This window comes from Melospiza georgiana, chromosome 26, assembly GCF_028018845.1.
Source record: "Melospiza georgiana isolate bMelGeo1 chromosome 26, bMelGeo1.pri, whole genome shotgun sequence".
Taxonomy (NCBI): Eukaryota; Metazoa; Chordata; class Aves; order Passeriformes; family Passerellidae; genus Melospiza; species Melospiza georgiana.
In genome coordinates, this window is record NC_080455.1 from 4,076,955 (window position 1) to 4,097,505 (window position 20,551).

General features: G+C 58.7%; 1 protein-coding gene across 3 annotated transcripts in view; it reads right to left on the reverse strand.

Moving 5' to 3' along the window:
* The window catches only part of MAST3 (microtubule associated serine/threonine kinase 3), a 33,314-nt gene that overhangs the window by 11,694 nt on the left and 1,069 nt on the right, over nt 1–20,551 (reverse strand). Inside the window, exons 2-7 of one of the 3 annotated variants that reach the window (XM_058040684.1) lie at nt 17,475–17,506; nt 5,277–5,365; nt 4,971–5,043; nt 4,781–4,801; nt 2,926–3,004; nt 1,615–1,772 (exon numbers count right to left, since the gene is read on the reverse strand). In XM_058040684.1, the coding sequence (XP_057896667.1) occupies nt 1,615–1,772; nt 2,926–3,004; nt 4,781–4,801; nt 4,971–5,043; nt 5,277–5,365; nt 17,475–17,506 (452 nt within the window). Of the gene's footprint in view, nt 1–1,614; nt 1,773–2,925; nt 3,005–4,780; nt 4,802–4,970; nt 5,044–5,276; nt 5,366–12,875; nt 13,067–17,474; nt 17,507–20,551 lie in introns of those variants that run through there. The other 2 variants (XM_058040683.1, XM_058040685.1) reach the window with 2 other exon arrangements.

A 20,551-nucleotide genomic window follows, 5' to 3' on the forward strand; every position in this document is an offset into this window, starting at 1 on the left:
TTCACATCTGTGCAAATGGTCACTACCCCTGGAGAGCAATTTGGTCCCTGCTCCTAAATCCTGGTTCCAAGTGGTGAAAACTCATCCAAGAGGAGTCACCAGCCTTGGGCCAGCACTCCCAGGCACTGGAGGTCCCTGGGATGTGGTCTAGGGAAGCTTAACCAGCTCCCCAAACACAAGTCACTTGGAAATTCAGAACTGAGAGGTTCTGGATATTCCACCATCCCCTCAGCTTTGAAGAACGAGCTCATCTTTCCCTTCCTCTGGATCCCACAATTTCTTGCCATCGTTGCCCTTTCTGCAGCTCACCAGCAAACAAAAAACCCAACCAAACATCATGGTGGCCACAGCAACCTTCATTAAACATGGTTTTCCTTCTTCCCCAACACTGCCCCTCCCAGGGCTCTGCCTGGTGATCCCGTTATGCAAAGCAAGTCACAGGAACAGCCAGCAACTCATTAACCACTATAAAATAATCAATGTTGTGATTAAAACCAGCCCCAGCCCTGCCCCAGCCTGTGCTGTGCCAACTGCAGAACTGGCATCTCCTGCGTGAAAATCTCACCACCAACAAACCCCTGTCAGATAATTAATCTGATTTTAATGAAATTTCAGCCGGCAACACGCAGGGTTGTGGCTCTGCCTCTGGTAGCAAAGAGGGTCGGGAGATTTTTCAGAGGGAAAAGAGGATTTAACCAAATTTAACAAAAAAAAACAATTTAACAAAAAAAAAAATTCAAAATCATAATAACTCAGAGGGACAGGGTTTACATTTTCCATTTCAGGGGAGGCTCCTGCCTTCCTTAACAGACTCCTGTGTTTCAAACCAAGCCAGCCTTGTCCTGAGAGCTGTCTCCCACCTGAGGCTGCGGGATCGTGGGCACAGATAATTCAGATATGATAATTCAGATATGATAATTCAGATATGATAATTCAGATATGATAATTTAGATATTCAGATATGATAACTCAGAGGGACAGGGTTTACATTTTCCATTTCAGGGGAGGCTCCTGCCTTGCTTAACAGACTCCTGTGTTTTCAAAGCAAGCCAGCCTTGCCCTGGGAGCTGTCTCCCACCTGAGGCTGCGGGACCGTGGGTACAGATAATTCAGATATCTGGTATGACAATTCAGATATGATAACTCAGAGGGACAGGGTTTACATTTTCCATTTCAGGGGGGCTCCTGCCTTCCTTAACAGACTCCTGTGTTTCAAAGCAAGCCAGCCTTGCCCTGGGAGCTGTGTCCTACCTGAGGCTGCGGGATCATGGGCACAGATAATTCAGATATGATAATTCAGATATGATAATTCAGATATTCAGATATGATAACTCAGAGGGACAGGGTTTACATTGTCCATTTCAGGGGAGGCTCCTGCTTTGCTTAACAGACTCCTGGCTTTCAAAGCAAGCCAGCCTTGTCCTGGGAGCTGTGTCCCACCTGAGGCTGCGGGATCATGGGCACAGATAATTCAGATATCTGATATGACAATTCAGATATGATAACTCAGAGGGATGCAGTTTACATTTTCCATTTCAGGGGAGGCTCCTGCCTTCCTTAACAGACTCCTGTGTTTCAAAGCAAGCCAGCCTTGCCCTGGGAGCTGTGTCCCACCTGAGGCTGCGGGATCGTGGGCGCAGGCAGGGCGAGTGCCTGCCCTCCTCATCCGTGACGCTCTCTGTACTGCGGAAATGCTTAGAAAGGAAATGCAGCTCGTCGGGGGTGGGCTGGTACGGCAGCTGGTGCAGGCGCTCCTGGGAGGATGAAGATGACTGGGGACAGAGAGGGAGACAGGGAGGAAGGAGATCAGTGATGGGGCTGCGCTTCCCGGCACAGTGAGGGAAATCTCTGAGGAGGCTGGGATACTGACAGGCAGAATGGGTTGGGTTTGGGGGTGTGGAATGGGGACAGGAGCAGGCTGGGGAGGTCTGCACTGCTCAGTGCCAGCCCAAAATCCTCCATTCTCCCACTCAAAGCTCCACTGAGCCCCATCCCATGTAACTCCAGCATCCCAGGCAGCTCAGTCCTGTCACACCCAGGGATGCTGTAATTTTCAGGGATGTTGTAACTCCCAGGGATGCTCTGATGCTCAGGGATGCTCCAACTCCCAGGATTGCTCCGATATCCTGGGATGCTGTAACCCCAGGAACACTGTAACACTAGGATGCTGTAACTCCCAGGGATCTCTGATGCCCAGGGATGCTCTGATGCCCAGGGATGCTGTAACTCCCAGGGATGCTGTAACCCCAGGAACACTGTCACCCTAGGACACAGTAACTCCCAGGGATGCTGTAATTCCCAGGAACACTGTAACCCTAGGACACAGTAACTCCCAGGGATGCTGTAATTCCCAGGCATGCTGTAACTCCCAGGGATGCTGTAACTCCAGGAACACTGTAACCCTAGGACACAGTAACTCCCAGGGATGCTGTAACCCCAGGAACACTGTAACCCTAGGACACAGTAACTCCCAAGGATGCTCTGATATCCTGGGATGCTGTAACCCAGAGATTCTGTAACCACAGGAACACTGTAACCCTAGAACACAGTAACTCCCAGGGATACTCTGATGCCCAGGGATGCTGTAACCCCAGGGATGCTGTAACCCCAGGGATGCTCTGATATCCTGGGATGCTGTAACCCCAGGAACACTGTAACCCCAGGACAGAGTAACACCCAGAGATGCTGTAACCCCATGGATGAAGTTAAGCCAGAGATGCTCTAATGGGACACCATAACCCCCAGGGTTGCTGCAAGCCCACAGCCAAGCCTTATGTGTTTCTCAAAAGCTCATTTGGGAAGCAGGATGCAGCTAAAGCACATGGCCCTTTAGAACCCAGCACCATGGGGCTTTGGAGGCATTTCACCAAAAATCAGAGGGGTTTAGGATCTTATCATCTGCTAGCATGAGAAAGGAAATGTTACCGAGACCGTGGAGCTGGGGGTGTTGGTCCCATAGCCAGAGGAGGGTAACGAAGCCAGTGACCACCTTCTGCCATCAGCCCTGCCAGAGCAAACGCAGCAATCACCCACAGGGAAAAAACCCAGCATCAAAATGCAAACCAACAACATCAGAGCCAAAACCTGGGGAGCAGGACACAGGCGTGGCTTGAGGAAAAAAGCCCTGAAATCTCTTTTCAGATTGGACTGAAATGGGGTGAAATAAGGGGTTTGCAGGTGAGGGGGGCTGAATGGACTGAGATGGGGTGAAATAAGGGGTTTGCAGGTGAGAGGAGCCATTGCAGGGACAGTGGCAGGCAGCAGGGTCAGAGCTGGGGCTCCATTGAATCCATTTCACACAGGGCAAAAAAAAAAAGAAAGCCTGCAAGAGTCTGATTTGTAATTAGAGCAAAATCCAGCCTGCTGGGAGTTTTCTTGGTGAGAAACTGGGATTCCCAAAGACTCATCCTGAGAGTTTGAACGAAGCTGGTCTGTACTAATACGGTCATGCAGATTGTGTGCACTGCTGTGAATGATGTGGCTAGAAGGGTTAGAAGGGCTCAGGTGTTTAGGTAGGATGATTTAGTCTTTTGAGTAGAATCCTGCTAGAAATGGTGTTCCTACTAGGGCAAGGTTGCCCATGGTAAGGCATGCAGTGGTTGTGGGTAGTATCTTTTGGAGTCCCCCTATTTTTCAGATACCTTGTTCACCGTTTAGGCCATGAATGATGGAGCCTGAGCATAGGAAGAGCATGGCTTTGAAGAGGGTTGAGATGTGAAGGAAGGCTAGTTCAGGGAGATTTAGTCCAATTGTAACTATTATTAACCCTAGGTGGCTTGAAGTGGAGAAGGCAATGATCTTTATAATGTTGTTTTGGGTAAGGGTGCGTGTGGCTGCAAATAGTGTGGATAAGGCCCCCAGGCACAGGGTTAGGGCAGGGTCACTGTGAAGAGACAGAGCTGGGGCTCCATTGAATCCATTTCACACAGGGAAAAAATAAATAAATAAAAGCCTGCAAGAGTCTGATTTTTAATTAGAGCAAAATTCAGCCTGCTGGGAGTTTTCTCAGTGACAAACTGGGATTCCCAAAGACTCATCCTGAGACAGCAGGCGCCGGGGAGCAGAGCCTGCCCATAAACAGGAAGGGAACTGCTCATACGCAGGCAAATGCTTCCTCTTGGAGAGGTTTCCAAGGGATGGGGACACATCCAGGTCAGGACAAGGCCCTTCACCTCCCACTGCCATTTCCCTTGTGGGGTCAAGGACAGCAGGAGCTGGCAGGGAGCCACATGCAGCTCCAGCAAACTCCTGACCCCACAGCCTGGCTGCTCCCTCTGGTACAAGTGTGCAAACCAGCAGAGCCTCAGGCTTGTTTCCAGTGACAATCGATGGGTTAAACTCAGCCACCCACCCTCCATGTGTAATTAATTAATTAGTTAAACAGGGGAGGGTATGCAGCAGGATCTGCCTCTGTGGGGATCTGGATGAGAGATCCCTGGACATTCTCTGAAAATCCAGCAGGAGTTTGAGATGAGGCTGAACACCCAGCCATGGGAACAGAGATATTTCTGCTCCCAGAGCTGCAGGGAGCCCAGTCCTGGTGCAAAATTCCCCACACAGGGATGCAAATAAAGAATCACAGAGTCCCAGATGGGCTTGCATTGGAAAGGGCCTCAAAGAACCAGTCCCACTCCCTGCCATCTGCAGAAACACCTTCCACTCCACCAGACTGCTCCAAATCCTGCCCAGTTTGGCCTCGAACACTTAGAAAAGAAGGTCCCTGATGATGTGGAGCAGACACCACCCCAAAATGCAGCCCATGCCCATCCCTGGTACTTGCCTGTCAGTCCGAGGAGCATGGCTGGGGTGGTGGGAGGAACCAGGCAGAGGAAACAGCACCAGGCCAGAAAGCAGGCAGAAGGAAAGCAAAAACAAAAGCAAAACAAGTCAGTTGAGATCAACAGGACAGTTCCCTGGAGGGGGAATGACCTTTACAGTGAATATTCACTGCTCTGGGGCTGGGAGCTCACCTGCGAGCGAAGGGGAAGTTGATGGAGGTGCTGGCAGAGAAGTTCCGTGGGCTGTCCAAGGGGCTGCTCCCTGCTGCAGGGAGAAAGGGAGAAAATTCATCCCAAAACCCACCCCAGAACCATGTCCACAGTGCTTCAGGCTGCTCCTTCGGGGGAAAGTGTTTAAAGCACTTCCCAACGCTGGAAAAGGCACCTGGAGCCAGCCCACTGCTGCCAACAAGGTGCTGAAGCCCTGCATCTTGTTAGTTTTAGGATATTTGGGTAATTTTGGGAGATGCTGGATCATCCACTGGGATAATCCCTTACCTGTTGGCACGGAGAGAGGGGAGAGAGGCCGTGAGAGGGTCGGAGAGGGGGTGCCCACCACTAAACTCTTCCTGTTGCTGCTTCGGCAGCTGGGGGAAAAAGAGAGGGAATTTATTTAGGGAATAAAAAAAATTTAGGGAATCCATGACAGCCAGAGCTGGATGGGCTCAGGCACATAAATAAATATCTGCTTGCACATGAATTTCTGTGCCAGGGAACACTGCTGCTGTCACCCCACTGATTACAGATCTCCTGCCACAGGGAAGATCCACCCCAGGCCCAGTGCTGCTGCTGGAGATGGGCACACAGGGCTTTTTTTAACAAAGAACTGTCCCAACAAGGTCCCACTTCTGGTTTTGGCTCACTGGGGAGGGCAGAGGAAGGAGGCCCTTAGGCAAGAGCCCCAGGCAGGAATAGAAAAAGGGATGTAAAAGGAGGAAGCGGTGGAAATGCCCAGCAGCCACAACCTGACCTCTCCAGTGCATGGAAATGCCCCCAGTTCCCATAAATCCCCCTGCCCTTGGTGGCCCCCATGTCACAGCAGAGAGGACAGCCCCAGGGTCACCAGGAATTTGTGGGAATTTTGCCCCTGTCTGGCAGCAGGAGGGAGCCACGAGCACCAGCACCAGGTGGAAAGCAGCACCAGCACCTGGCACCCCAAAACTCCCCAAAAATCCCAACCTGGCACCACAGCCCAGCATCCCTGCAAGGCCACATCCACAAGTGCTGGATCCTCACATCCCCATCTCCATTCCCACCTTCCTAGCTCACAGGGCTTCCATCCTCACAGGAATTCTGGTTTTCCTTTCCAAGGAAAGGCTGCCTTGCAAGAGTGGCTCAACCTCTAAAATTCCCACTGCTGCTCCCCACTGTTGTACCCCACTCCCACATTTAAAGCATTATGGGCTCATTTAAATTCTCCTCCACTCTGCCAAGAGGAAACTGCAAATCTCCACAGCCCAGAGCAGAGGCTCAGGCACGAGGAGGAGCCTCCCCTTCCCCTCCTTCCGCTTCCTCAGGCTGCAGACTCCTCAAAGACACCGAGTTTCCTCACCCAGCTGGGAACAGGAACCCACAGAGATGCTGCTGATTAAAGGGCAGCTTTTAACATCACCCCACAGCCACAAACAGTCACAGCAGCCAGGGGTGAGATGGAACAGAGGGGATCCTCCCTGGACCCTCCCAAAAACAGGAGGGAGGGGCAGATGGGGCAGCCAGGGTGTAAAGGACAGTGACTCACAACAGGTACCAACAGGTGGGTGTGCAGGACACTGATGGACAGGCAAGGTGGTCAGAGCTCCAGACAGATGGACAGAGCTCCAGATACATGGTCAGAGCTCCAGACAGATGGACAGAGCTCCAGATACATGGTCAGAGCTCCAGACAGATGGACAGAGCTCCAGATACATAGTCAGAGGTCCACACAGATGGACAGAGCTCCAGACACACGGACAGAGCTCCGCACATGTGGACAAAACTCCAGACACGTGGACAGAGCTCTACACAGATGGACAGAGCTCCACACAGATGGACAGAGCTCCAGACACATGGACAGAGCTCCAGACACATGGACAAAACTCCAGACACATGGACAGAGCTCTACACAGATGGACAGAACTCCAGACATGTGGACAGAGCTCCACACACATGGACAGAGCTGCACACACATGGACAGAGCTGCACACACATGGACAGAGCTCTACATGCATGGAAAGAGCTGCACACACATAAACAGAGCTGCACACACATGGACAGAGCTGCACACACATGGACAGAGTGCCAGACACATGGACAGGGCTCCACACCTAACATCCAGCACCTCTCACCCCCCTCCGGCATCTCTCCCCTGCAGGGCTCCTCCTGCTCTGGCTTTAGTGGAGCTAAACCCAGGAGCCCCAGCTCCTTTGAAGGTCTTGGCCACCAGGGAAGGTCCTTGGGACGCCCCAAACCCCTCCTCTGCCCCAGCACGAGGGGTCTCTGGGTGTCCCCCAGGACACACATCCTGTGACTGCTCTGAGCTCACCTGGAGCTGCAGTGACCATGGAGGGCTCAGAAGTTCCCTCTCAGCACCTGGGCTGAGCTGATATATTGGGGGAAGACAGAACCTTCCCTTCCCTTCCCTTCCCTTCCCCAAGCATTTTCCCCTTCCTGGAATCACAGAATCCCAGAATGGTTGGGGTTGGGAGGGAACTTTGGGATCACTTCATCCTGCCATGGGCAGGGATGCCTGCCACCATCCCAGGCTGCTCCCAGCCCTGTCCAGCCTGGCCTTGGGCACTGCCAGGGATTCAGGGGCAGCCACAGCTGCCCTGAGCACCCTGTGCCAGGGCCTCACTGCCCTCCCAGAGAACAATTCCTTCCCAACACCTCATCTAACCCTGCTCTCCTTCCTGCTTTCAGTGTTTCATTTTCTCACTTAAACACAGGCCTGAACCCCTAGCAGAGCTGCAAACTCTCAGCCAGAACCCACAGCCTCAGCCCCGTGTGCTGGATGGGAAACTGAGGCAGGGTGAGCAGCCCTGCCCCAGCACCACAGGGCCACAGGAAGAGGTTTAGGAGCCAGGAGGGCTCCAAGAGCTCTGACACTGCAGAGAGGACAGCCTGGGGGGTGAGGGGCTCACCTCTCCTGCCTGGCTTTCATTTTGGAAGTGAAAACAAACCTTTAGTGGAGGCAGTTCCCGTCAGGGTGACACAGAGCGCGGCCGGCGTTTCCTGTTTCCGCGCTCCACCCTCGCTCCCACAACCATCCTGCGCCACTGTCACCCCCCCTGCGCCTGACACACCATCTCCAGCTGCTTCCCATCCCTCCAGCACGGGAAACCTCGGCCTACAAACCAGCCCCGGGGCACAGACAGCTGCTGGGGCTGCTGCCCGCTCTGCCTCCATCACCTCGCCGCACGTTTGGGACCAAAAATGGAGTGGAAAATCGCTGTCAGCACCGCTCAGGCTGAGGCTGCCTTGGCCCTGGCACTGCTGCTGCCATCCAGAAGTTGTTTCAATGGGTGTGGAAAGTGTGTGACAGCCTGTGTGACCCCAAAGGCTGGGGTAAAATCGTGTGTCAGACATTGAGGAGGAGGAACTGGCACGGCAGCAGTGCCCGGCCTCGGCACGGGATGTGCAGGGGCAGGGGATGGAGCAGAACCTGGCAGCTCCTCTGGGTTCCAGAATACCCTGAAGTGGGAAAGATCCACAAGGATCATCCAGCTCAGCTCCTGGCACTGAACAGACATACTCTGGGCCTGAGGGTGCTGTCCAAGCTCTCCCTGAGCTGGGGTTGGTACCCTGAGCAGCTCCTGGGATGCTCCGCACACACAACACTCAGCTGGCACAGGATCTGGGCGAGCAGGGATGGGTGGCTCGTGGCCAGGGCTATGTAACACTGAGGGTGAGGCAGGGAAAAGCACAAAGGGGCTGCAGTTCCTGCTGATTTCCCGAGGGATCTGTCCCTAAAACTTGCCAGGACACCTGAGTGCCATGGGGCAAATCTGCTGGGCACTGCGGGCAGGGGAATCTGAGGTAGAAAAGAGCCGGTTTGGGACAAAGTGGGTGCAGGGTGGAGGGAGCAGGGTGGGGTCTGATGGTGATAAGCAGTGCTGTCCAAGCACTCCCTGAGCTGGGGCTGGGACCCTGAGCAGCTCCTGGGATGCTCTGTACACACAACACTCAGCTGGCACAGGCTCTGCCAGGAGCTGGGCGAGCAGGGATGGGTGGCTCAGGGCCAGGGCTGTGGAACATCAAGGGCCAGGCAGGGAAAAGCACAAAGGGGCTGCAGTTCCTGCTGATTTCCCAAGGGATCTGTCCCTAAAACTTGCCAGGACACCTGAGTGCCGTGGGGACACTGCGGGCAGGTGAATCCGAGGCAGAAAAGAACCAGTTTGGGACAAAGTGGGTGCGGGGTGGAGGGAGCAGGGCGGGGTCTGACGGTGATAAGGGAGCAGGCACAATCTCAAAGGGCAGAGCAGGCTCTGCTCCTGCTGCGTGACTGAGTGCACGTGTCTGTGCTCCCAGCTCCCTTCCCTGCTGGCTCCATATCCCCCAACAGCTCCAGTGTGGAGCTGGAGATCTGGGGAAGTGGGAAGTGCCATGGATCACCATGTCCTGGAAAAAAAAATTGCTTTCCAGTGGGATAAATTCATGTTTAACTTTGAAATCCGCTGAAGCAAGCAGCTGCATCCGAAGTTTCTTCATGACATTTGTCCTCCATGACTTGTGACTGTGCTGAACTCTGCTGCCTCCAGGAATGGGGCTGGGACAGGGCTGGAATGGGGCTGGGATGAGGACCAGGGTCTGGACAGTGAAATGGAACATGCTGGATGGCACAGATCCCACCACACCCTCATCCCACCCCAGCCTAAATCACTGTGGCCGCTCCCATGAACCCACCCTGGAGCACCAAGCAACACCCAAGAGCAAAATCCTAATTCTTCAAAGGGAATCACAGGGTAACAAGTGGGGTCTATGTTGGGGAAGATGAAACAGGAAAGCCTTATAAATATGATTGCCTGGCAAAAGATTTTGAGAATATGGAAACTGAAAGCGAGATTGAAATGAAAGCAAGCTTTGAGATCCCTTAGTTACTAAATGAGAAAACAATGGTGTGGCCGGCTGAATTGGTTAGTGAGAATCAGAATATTCAACACAGAAGATGATTTATTGTATTGGAACGGGAACTTTGCTCTCTTACTTTTCTATGCTCTTACCCCTTTTACTCTCTCCTCTCAGCCCTGCTCTGAGCTGTGGCTGCAGCTCCCAGCAGGGCCCTGCACCCAGGCCCTTTGCAATAAACCTCAAATTCCAAGACCAGAAGAAGATTTATTGTATTGTAACGGGAACCTCACCCTCTGATCCTCTCTTTTACTCTCTCATTCTCTCTTTACCACTCTCTTTATCTCTCTCTCCCTCTTTGGGGCCTACTCTGAGCTGTGGCTGCAGCTCCCAGCAGGGCCCTGCACCCAGGCCCTTTGCAATAAACCCCAAGTTCCAGACCTGGCTGCAGAGATCTGCTGTCCATCCCAGCCATCCTACCCCTGACACTCCTATAGGTATAGAATTATTTATTTCTTTGCACTGCACAAAAAGCCTCAAGAGCCTGCCCAGCACCTTGAGGTGCATCCCTGCCCGTCCCTGCTCTGTCTGGTGCTGGGGAGGGAATTGTACCTGTTAGCTTTGCTGGGCCGTGCTCCTGTGCTGGTTGAGGTGAGAACAGCCATCCATGGAGAAGGAGAACCCTGTCAGCATCCTCTGCCCTGCACCGGCCATCTCCACATCCCCCACGGGAAATTAGGATCCCTCAAAACCTCTTAATCCCACTAAATAACATCATATGCTTTCTGTTAAATAGGCCAGAGTGCTCCTCACCGTGGATTCTAGGAATACCAATGAAAGAAGAGCAAATCCTCTGCCCTTCACGAGAATTACAGCCTCATCATGCTCAGCTGGAGACAGATGACTGCCTAGATCATCTTTCCAATTACACATCTCCCCCTGAGCCCCCCCAGCTTGGCCATCCCAGCTTGGAAAACGCCATCCAACGTCTTTTCTTCATTATTAAAGGCCCTTTTTGGCTGTCTTCATGCACTGGGAGCAGGAATTCCCACAGCCCAGGTGAGCCTGGGATGGGATGGGATGGGATGGGATGGATACCTTTGCTAAGCAACCGTGCTGCTTTGTGCCAGCTCACGGTGACACTGAGAGACAGCAACAATGGGAACCTCTCTGCTCTGCCCCCGCACCCATCAAACCCCTCAGCACACAAAGCCTCGCCAGGGTTTGATGCCTGGGCCACCTGCAGCACCCCAAACCTGCTGGGGGGAGCTCGCAGCCTCCACCACCCACACCTGGGGGGCTCTGTGGGTGCTCTGCACCTCCTGTCCCCCTCCTTGGGGATGTGTCCCATCAGCCTGCCTGGCCTTGCAGCTGGGGAGATGGGGCAGCCCCATTGCACACCATTAATGCACCCCTCAGCCCTGATAACAAAGGGGGTGGGGGTTCTGGACCCTTCCCACTCTTCCAGACCCCTCACCCTGGCTGGGGCCATGTCCACACAGGATCCATCCCATCAGCAGTGCCCACCCTGGCACAGGGGGTCACAAGGGTTTGTCCTCCCTCTAACACCCCTGCCAAACCCACACACACAAAGGATGGGCACAGAGCACCCCAAAACATCCCCTAACGCCCTGGAACCCTAAACCCCACATTCCCTGTGGCACTGGGGTCCCAACCAACCCACCGTGCCACACTGGGGATCTGGAGGGTGTTGCCTCACTGCTCATCACCCCCCAAAAAGATGCAGGTGTGGTGCACAGCCCCACCAAACCCCCAGTGCTGAGAGCCCCCCAAAAACCACACAGCCCCCCCCATATCACAAAACCTGGTGCCCACCTCCCCCTAACTGCTGCCCCTCCCAAACCAAGCACCCCACAATGCACACAGACCCCCCTAAAACACACACCCCATTGTGCCTCCCAGGTGCTAAAACACCACCCAAACCCCACACATGGCCTCCTCCACACCATACACTCTGCTCCATCCCCCAAAAACACACACCCCCCGTGTGGGGACCCCCAAACCCACAGCCCCCGCCGTGTGGGGACCCCCAAACCCACACACCACGTGTGCAAAGACTCATCCCCACATCCCCCCCACCCAGTCACGAACACTGGTGCCCACCCCCCATGCACCGTGGCGTGTCCTGTGCCCCTCAAATCACGAAGCCCAATCACACCCCCAAAACCACGCCCCTGGTGCACCCCCTCTGAACCCCCCCAAACCACAGACCCAATCACCCCCTCTGAACCCCCCCAAACCATGGATCCTGGTGCATCTCCCTCTGAACCCCCCCAAACCACAGACCCAATCACCCCCTCTGAACCCCCCCAAACCATGGATCCTGGTGCATCCCCCGCTGAATCCCCCCAAACCACAGACCCAATCACCTCCTCTGAACCTCCCCAAACCACGGATCCTGGTGCATCCCCCAGTGAGCCCCCCCAAACCACGGACCCCAGCGCATCCCCTGCTGAACCCCCACCGAATCATGGATCCGATCACCCCCTCTGAACACCCCCAAACCACGGACCCCGATCATCCCCTCTGAAATCCTCCAAACCACGGACCCTAGCACATCCCCCTCTGAACCCCCCAAACCATGGATCCCGGTGCAGCCCCTCTGAACCCCCCCAAAGCACACACGCTGATCACCCCCTCTGAAACCCCCCCAAACCATGGACCCCGATCACCCTCTCTGAAACCATGGACCCATGAACCCCCCCAAAGCACACACGCTGATCACCCCCTCTGAACCCCCCCAAACCATGGACCCCGATCACCCCCTCTGAAACCATGGACCCATGAACCCCCCCAAACCACACACGCTGATCACCCCCTCTGAACCCCCCCCAAACCATGGACCCCGATCACCCCCCCCCAAAACCACGGACCCAGTGCATCCCCTCCGAACCCCCCAAACCACGGACCCGATCCCCCTCGCTGAAACCCCCACGCCAAAACCACGGACCCCATTCACCCCCCAAACCACGGCCCCGTCTCCCATCCCCTGCCCCCGGTGCCCTCCCCCGGTGCCGGTTGTGCCGCCGGTACCTCTTGGAGCGCTGCAGGAGGGCTCCGGCCGCCCGCTGGCCCCGGTAACCGGGCGGGGCGGCTCCCCAGCAGCTCGGGTCCGACATCGCCGCCCCCCCCCGGTACCGAGCGGCGCTTCCGGTACCGAGCGGCTCCCCCGGTACCGAGCGGCTCCTCCGGTACCGAGCGGCTCCCCCGGTACCGAGCGGCTCCCCTGGCACCCAGCGGCGCCCCTGGCACCCAGCGGCGCCCCCGGGACCGTGCGGGGCCCGGAGCGGGGCCGGGCTCCCGCCGCTCCCGCCGCCGCCGCCGCCGCCTCCCGCTGCCGCCTCCCGCCCCTTCCCGCCCGGCGGCGACGGGGTTACCATGGAAACGGGCAGCGCCCCGAAACGGGGTCGGGGTTGCCATGGAGATGGGGGGGATCACCCCCCAAAAAAGGGACAGGAAGTGGGGGTGCGGGGGGGTAAGCACGGGAAGGAGGAAGCGGCACAAAAACGGGCTCGGGGTTACGGGAGGGAGGGGGCATCACCCCAAAATGGGGTCAGGGTTGGGCTGGAGGTGGGGCAGCACCCCAGAATGGGGTCAGGGTTAGCCCAGAGATGGGGCAGCACCCCAAAATGTGCCTCAGGTTACAATAGAGAGAGAGCAGCACCCCAAAGTAGGGTCAGGGTTGGGCTGGAGGTGGGGCAGCACCCCAAGAGGAGATTGGGATTGCTATAGAGGCAAGGCAGCAGCCCAAAATGGGGTCATGGTTAGCCCAGAGATGGGGCAGCCCCCCAAAATGGGCTTCAGGTTACAATAGAGAGAGGGCAGCACCCCAAAGTGGGGTCAGGGTTAGCTCAGAGATAGGGCAGGACCCCGAAATGGGGTCAGGATTACCATGGAGATTCAAGAATTGCTCCTGGTGTGCCTTTGAGGAGCACAAACATCATCCCCTAAGTCACTGGGGGCAGCCCCAAAGCCTGGAGGGGGTTTCCTGGGAGCCCCCTGCCAGCCATGGGATGTGCCCTCTGAGGGCACCCACAGGGTCCTGGCAGTGCCCTGCAACCTCCTGCTCACAGTTCAGCCAGGGAGATGCCAGCTCAGGGCCAGTGGCACCCACCCTCCTGCGTGGTGGCACGCCAGGGCCACTAGAACCTCCCCAGCTGTGCGGGGTGGCACTGCCACACTCACCAGTGCCACAGCCTGAAATCCTGCTTGGGCAGGGGGCAGCACATTTCCCTTTAGCTCCTGCCCTGCAGCCTTGAGACACCAGCACAGACTGCCTGGCCTTGTCCCCATCCTCATCCTCCTCCTTGTCACCATCAGCACCCCAAAAACTCCTCAGGGCCTCGGCTGAGCACTCACAAGGGCAGGCTGGTTTTCACACCAGGACCGACCTGGGCACACCATGGCACAGGCAAGGCACACCTGGGCACACCAGGGCACAAGCAGGGCACACACGAGGCACAAGCAGGGCCCTGTGTGCAGGCAGGGCACACCTGGACACAGGCAGGACACAGGCAGGGCACATCAGGGCACAGGGAGGGCACAGGCAGAGCCCTGTGTGCACGCAGAGCACAAGCAGGGCACACACAGGGCATAAGCAGGGCCCCATGTGCAGGCAGGGCACAGCCAGGGCACACCAGGGCACAAATGGGCACACACAGGGCACACACAGGGCATAAGCAGGGCCCCGTGTGCAGGCAGGGCACAGCCAGGGCACACCAGGGCACACCTGGGCACAGACAGGGCACAAGCAGCCCCAGCCTCCTGCCCACAAATGGCTCTGCTGTTGCTGAGCAGCGCCAGAGCCGCCACCAGCTGCTCTCCCCGGCAGACAGACGGACAGACGGACAGACGGACAGACGGACAGAGGCACTGGGTGCCGGGCAGGTGCTGCTCCGTGCCGCGGGTGCCACGGGGCACAGGGCGGGCTGTGCCCGGCAGTGCCAGCACGGCTGGTGCACCTTGTCCCCGGGCACAGGGCACAACGGGCACAGGGCACGGGCACCGCCTGCCCCGCAGGGCACCACAAAGGCCTGGGGGCATTGGGGGGAGGGTACAGGGAGGGGTGGAGAGGGGAACCCCCCCCCGAGCGGCCCCTCCTCACCTTCAACACGCGGCGGAGCAGAAAAGGTGACAAAGGAGGCGCCATCCCCGGTGCCACCCTGCTCCCATTACAAAGTCCCCGTTCACAACTGGGGTGCTCAGAGCCTGAGCTGCTGTCACAACACCCCCAAAACGGACCAGAGAGCAGCAGAACAGAGCCAGGCTGGTTTTGGGGTGTGCAGGGCTTGGCACAGACCCCAACTACATCACTCCACGCGTCCCATCAAACACTGCCGTGCTTCTTTGGGGTGTCCCGGGACGTCCCTGATGGAGGGGACCCTCCTGTCTGTCCCCATCTCCACCTCTCCCCCCTCATTCCCTGCAGCAGGCGGCTCCCAGGGCGGGTTTGGGGGGCTCTTACCTGCAGGGGTGCGGGGTTAGGAAGGGGCTGCAGGGGCTGCAGGGGCTCAGCAGCGTCGGGCTCGGGCTGCTCGGTGACAGGCTGCAAGGCAAGAGGGGCCGGCGGGGGATCAGCGCTGATGGAGGGCGCTGGGGGCGACACCAGAGCGGAGGGGACAGGGCTGGGGACGGGGTCAGGCAGGGAAACTGAGGCAGAGCTCAGAGGGCAGCGGGGACGCCGCGGGGGCTGAGGGTGGGGATACAGCGGGTGCTCCGGTGTGGCTGTCACCGGGGCTGGGGCTGCGGGAGGAAGGACCAGGACCGGCGGCTCGGGGCGGGGATGCCCCGGGATAGGAGCGGAGCGGGATGGGGCACGGGTGGGGACGGGGAAGCAGCGGGACGGGGGTGGCCCGGGGTCCCGCCGCCCTCCCCCCGTGCCGGTACCGGTGCCGGTAGCAGCGAGCCCCGCCCCGGCTCCCACTCACTCCAAGGTCAGCGAGGGGATCTTCAGCCTGTCCCGGCGCGACTTCATCCCGACACCGCCGCCACCACCGCCCCGCTCCCGCTCCCGCTCCGCTCCCGCCGCACCGGCGGCCCCCGCGCTGGGCGGCTCCTCCCGGGGCGGCGGCACCGGCGGCACCGACGGGGATCCCTGCTCGGCCCGCCGGGCCCGGGCCCGCCCCCGCGGCACGGCACGGCACGGCAGGGTACGGCACGGCACAGTACGGCAGGGTACGGCACGGCACAGCACGGCACGGAACGGCGCGGAACGGCAGCCCCCGACCCCCGCGCACTCAACCCGGTCCAGCGGCGGCCCCGATCCGGAGCGCTCCCGGCACAGCCCCTGTACAGCCCCGGTGCATCCCCGGTGCATCCCCGGTACGGCCCCAGCCGTGCCGGTATGGCTGCAGTGCATCCCTAACACCACCCCTGTGCATCCCCAGCCGTGCATCCTCAGCACAGCCCCGGTACAGCCCCGGTACAGCCCCGGTACGGCCCCGGTGCATCCCCGGTACGGCCCCGGTACGGCCCCGGTACAGCCCCGGTACGGCCCCGGTACAGCCCCAGCCGTGCCGGTATGGCTGCAGTGCACCCCTAACACCGCCCCGGTGCATCCCCAGCCGTGCATCCCCAGCACAGCCCCGGCACAAACACCCAGGGCAGCTCTGCAGCAGCTCCCACCACAGCCCAGTGTACCCCAGTACACCCCAGGACTGCTCAGAGCACCCCGACACACCCCAGTACACCCCAATATACTCCAGTACTGCTTAGAACACCCCAATACACCCCAGTACAACCCAGTACACCCCAGCACGCTCCAATAATGCTTAGAACCCCAACACACCTACAGCAGAGCACAGACACCCCAATACACACCAGTTAACCCCAGTACTGCTTAGAGCAGCCCAACACACCCCAGTGTACCCCCAGGTACACCCCAGGACCGCTCAGAGCACCCCAACACACACCAGTACTGCTTAGAACCCCAACACACCTACAGCAGAGCACAAACACCCCAGTACATCCCAGTTATCCCCAGTACACGCCAGTTATCCCCAGTACACCCCAGTTATCCCCAGTACACCCCAGTTATCCCCAGTACATGCCAGTTATCCCCAGTACATCCCAGTTATCCCCAGTACACCCCAGTTATCCCCAGGACATGCCAGTTATCCCCAGTACACCCCAGTTATCCCCAGCACATCCCAGTTATCCCCAGTACATGCCAGTTATCCCCAGTACACCCCAGTTATCCCCAGTACACCCCAGTTATCCCCAGTACACCCCAGTTATCCCCAGTACATGCCAGTTATCCCCAGTACATGCCAGTTATCCCCAGTACATCCCAGTTATCCCCAGTACACCCCAGTTATCCCCAGTACATCCCAGTTATCCACAGTACATCCCAGTTATCCCCAGTACACCCCAGTTATCCCCAGCACATCCCAGTTATCCCCAGTACATCCCAAGAGATGCACAATCAGCTCCCTCCAGCGCCAGGGAACGTGATGATGCCACTCCAGATTTGGTGACAGCAAGCCCTGGCGCCATTCAACAGCCATCCCTGCCTGGTGCCACTCACCAGCCGTCCCTGGCACCCTCCCACAGCACGGTGGCAGCGCTGTGTGCCCAGGTGTGACCCTCCCGGTGACACCACCCCTGCCCCGTGTGGCCCAGCCCGGGACTTACGCTCTTCCTCGGCGGGGCAGGCTCAGCTCCTTCTGCAACGAGACAAGCGCGAGGTGGGGTCAGAATGTGGCCCTGGGTGCCACCTGTCACCCCTGCCACCCCCACACACCTGGCAGCACCCGGGGTGCCACCTGTCACCCCTGCCACACACACACACCTGGCAACACCCCCACTGCCACACAGTGTCACCACAGGATCCATCCCCACTCGCAGTGCCCGGGGTGAGGGTGACAAATCACGCCAGGCCAGCACAAGAGGACATCTCCCAGTGTCCCCAGGGCTGCACGGTGCCTGTCCCTTCAGTGGGAGCCAGGATTAACCAGCAGCTGATCCCTGTGAGGACAGCATCAGGGATAGCACCAGGATGGCATCAGGGATGGCATCAGGGATGGCATTGGGGCAGCATTGCTGCTCAGCCCTTTGGGATTAAGATTTGGGAGCCCCTTCTCACCCCTTCTGCCATGGGCATGTGGGCACTCAGCCATGTCCCACAGCTCTGCCCATGGTGAGGGTGCCAAATCACCCCAGGCCAGCACAAGAGGACATTCCCAGTGTCCCCAGGTGCCATGGGCAGGCCCAGGAGTGATGGCACGAGGGTGGTGCAGTGGGAGCAGCACCCATGTGCCCAGCTGGAGCAGCACCCATGTGCCCAGTGCTTCACCCTGTGCCCCCCTCGTCCCCCCAGCCCGGGAGTGGGAAGCAGCCAGCAGCCCCTGGGTTATTTATTTTTCCAGCCTCTGGGAATATTTCTGGTGAGAGCTGTTTGCTCACAGGTGGTGCAAAGGGCCAAAGGGCAGCTGGGGACAGGAACCATGGCAGTGCCATCCTCCTGGTGTGCTGGGGACAGGAACACACACCAGTGCCATCCTCCTGGTGTGCTGGGGGCAGGAACACACACCAGTGCCATTGTCCTAGTGTGCTTGGGACAGGAACACACACCAGTGCCATTGTCCTGGTGTGCTGGGGGCAGGAACCCATGGCAGTGCCATCCTCCTGCCGTGCTGGGGACAGGAACCCATGGCAGTGCCATTGTCCTGGTGTGCTGGGGACAGGAACACACACCAGTGCCATCCTCCTGGTGTGCTGGGGGCAGGAACACACACCAGTGCCATCCTCCTGGTGTGCTGGGGACAGGAACCCCTGGCAGTGCCATCCTCCTGGTGTGCTGGGGACAGGAACCCATGGCAGTGCCATCCTCCTGGTGTGCTGGGGACAGGAACCCCTGGCAGTGCCATCCTCCTGGTGTGCTGGGGACAGGAACACACACCAGTGCCATCCTCCTGGTGTGCTGGGGACAGGAACCCCTGGCAGTGCCATCCTCCTGGTGTGCTGGGGACAGGAACCCATGGCAGTGCCATCCTCCTGGCATGCTTGGGACAGGAACCCATGGCAGTGCCATCCTCCTGGTGTGCTGGGGACAGGAACACACGCCAATGCCATCCTCCTGGTGTGCTGGGCACCATCCTGCTCCAGCACTGTCCTCACCCGTGTGCCACCTGTCACCTCACAGAGTGTCACAGGTTCTGCCAGCACACAGCGTGGACAGGCTGATGTGTGCCCTGGCACACCCTGGGATGCAGGGATGTGTGGCAGCAGCAGGTGCTGGTTAATGCCCATCATTGCCCTGCTCCTGTGGGCACCCCTGAGCAGCCCAGAGCCATTTTTGGCACAGACACGGAGCTCCCTGCGGGCTGGAGCTGCTGCCACCCCTGTGGGGGCCCCCAGCAGCACCCACCCACCCCCAAAGGCCGGGCTGGCCGTGCCCCATCCTCTGCCCACGCCACGCAGCCCCTGTGGATGGAAATCCCGGGATTGGGGCGCGCTGTACGCAGTGATGCAGCAGCACTGCCATGGCAACGGGTGACATCATGCCTGGGTGCACAGGGACGCGGCAGCCCCGGGGCCCACGGGTGCATGTCAGCCCTGGGGTGCCATGGGGCACCTCTGTGGGTGCCCTGTGCGATGGGGACAGCGACAAGGTGGGGGTGTCCCGGTGCACCCAGCGCAGGCTGACCCAGGCCTGGGCAGGGGGAGGGGATTTGGGGTCTTTACAAGGAAGGGGAGCCCCCAGCAGCCTCAGCCGGCCCTGCTGTCACCCAGCCTGGTCCCCAGCCAGCCCTGCAGCTGTGCCACAGGCCACCGGCCCCTGGGCAGGGCAGGGGGCAGAGGGGGGGCACGCTGGGGGTTTCACTGCTCAGATGGAGCAGTGGCACAGGGGACTGTCCCCAGCCTCACCCACAGCCATCTCTGGGTGCCAGAGCTCGGAGAGCCCAATATCCCTCACTGCCAGGGGCTCTCTGGCCACTCTGTGTCCCCAGGGACACCCAGAGCATCCCCTGGTGGCCCTGAGGGCCCCTGAGGGGGAAATGTCACAGAACCAGCACCCACAGGGTGCCCCACATGCCAGCACTGCCCAGCACTGTGCCTGTCCCTTCCGTGGGAGCCAGGATTAACCAGCAGCTGATCCCTGCGAGGGCAACATCAGGGACAGCGCCAGGATGGCATCAGGAATGGCAGTGGGGATGGCATAGGGACAGCACCAGGATGGCATCAGGGATGGCAGTGGGGATGGCATAGGGACAGCATCAAGGATGGCATCAGGGACAGCATCAGGGACGGCATAGGGACAGCATCGGGGATGGCATTGGGGCAGCACTGGGGATGGCATCAGGGACAGCATCAGGGATGGCATTGGGGCAGCATTGGGGCAACATCAAGGATGGCACTGGGGCAGCATCAGGGAGGGCATTGGGGCAGCATCAAGGATGGCATTGGGGCAGCATTGGGGCAGCATCAAGGATGGCATTGGGGCAGCATTGGGGCAGCATTGCTGCTCAGCCCTTTGGGATTAAGCCCCTGGTGGGACCCCCTTCCCACCCCTCCTGTGGGCACTCAGCCGGGTCCCACAGCTCTGCCCTTCCCGGCACTGCCAGGAGCGACGCTCAGAGCCCCGAGCCCCGCAGCCCAGGGCCGTGGCTCTGTGCAGGGCAGCCGCGGGGCGGCAGCTCCCGCCCTCGGCTCCCTCTGCCCCAGCGGAGCGCAGCTGCCCGCGGAGCTGCCAGCTCGCATGAAGGCAG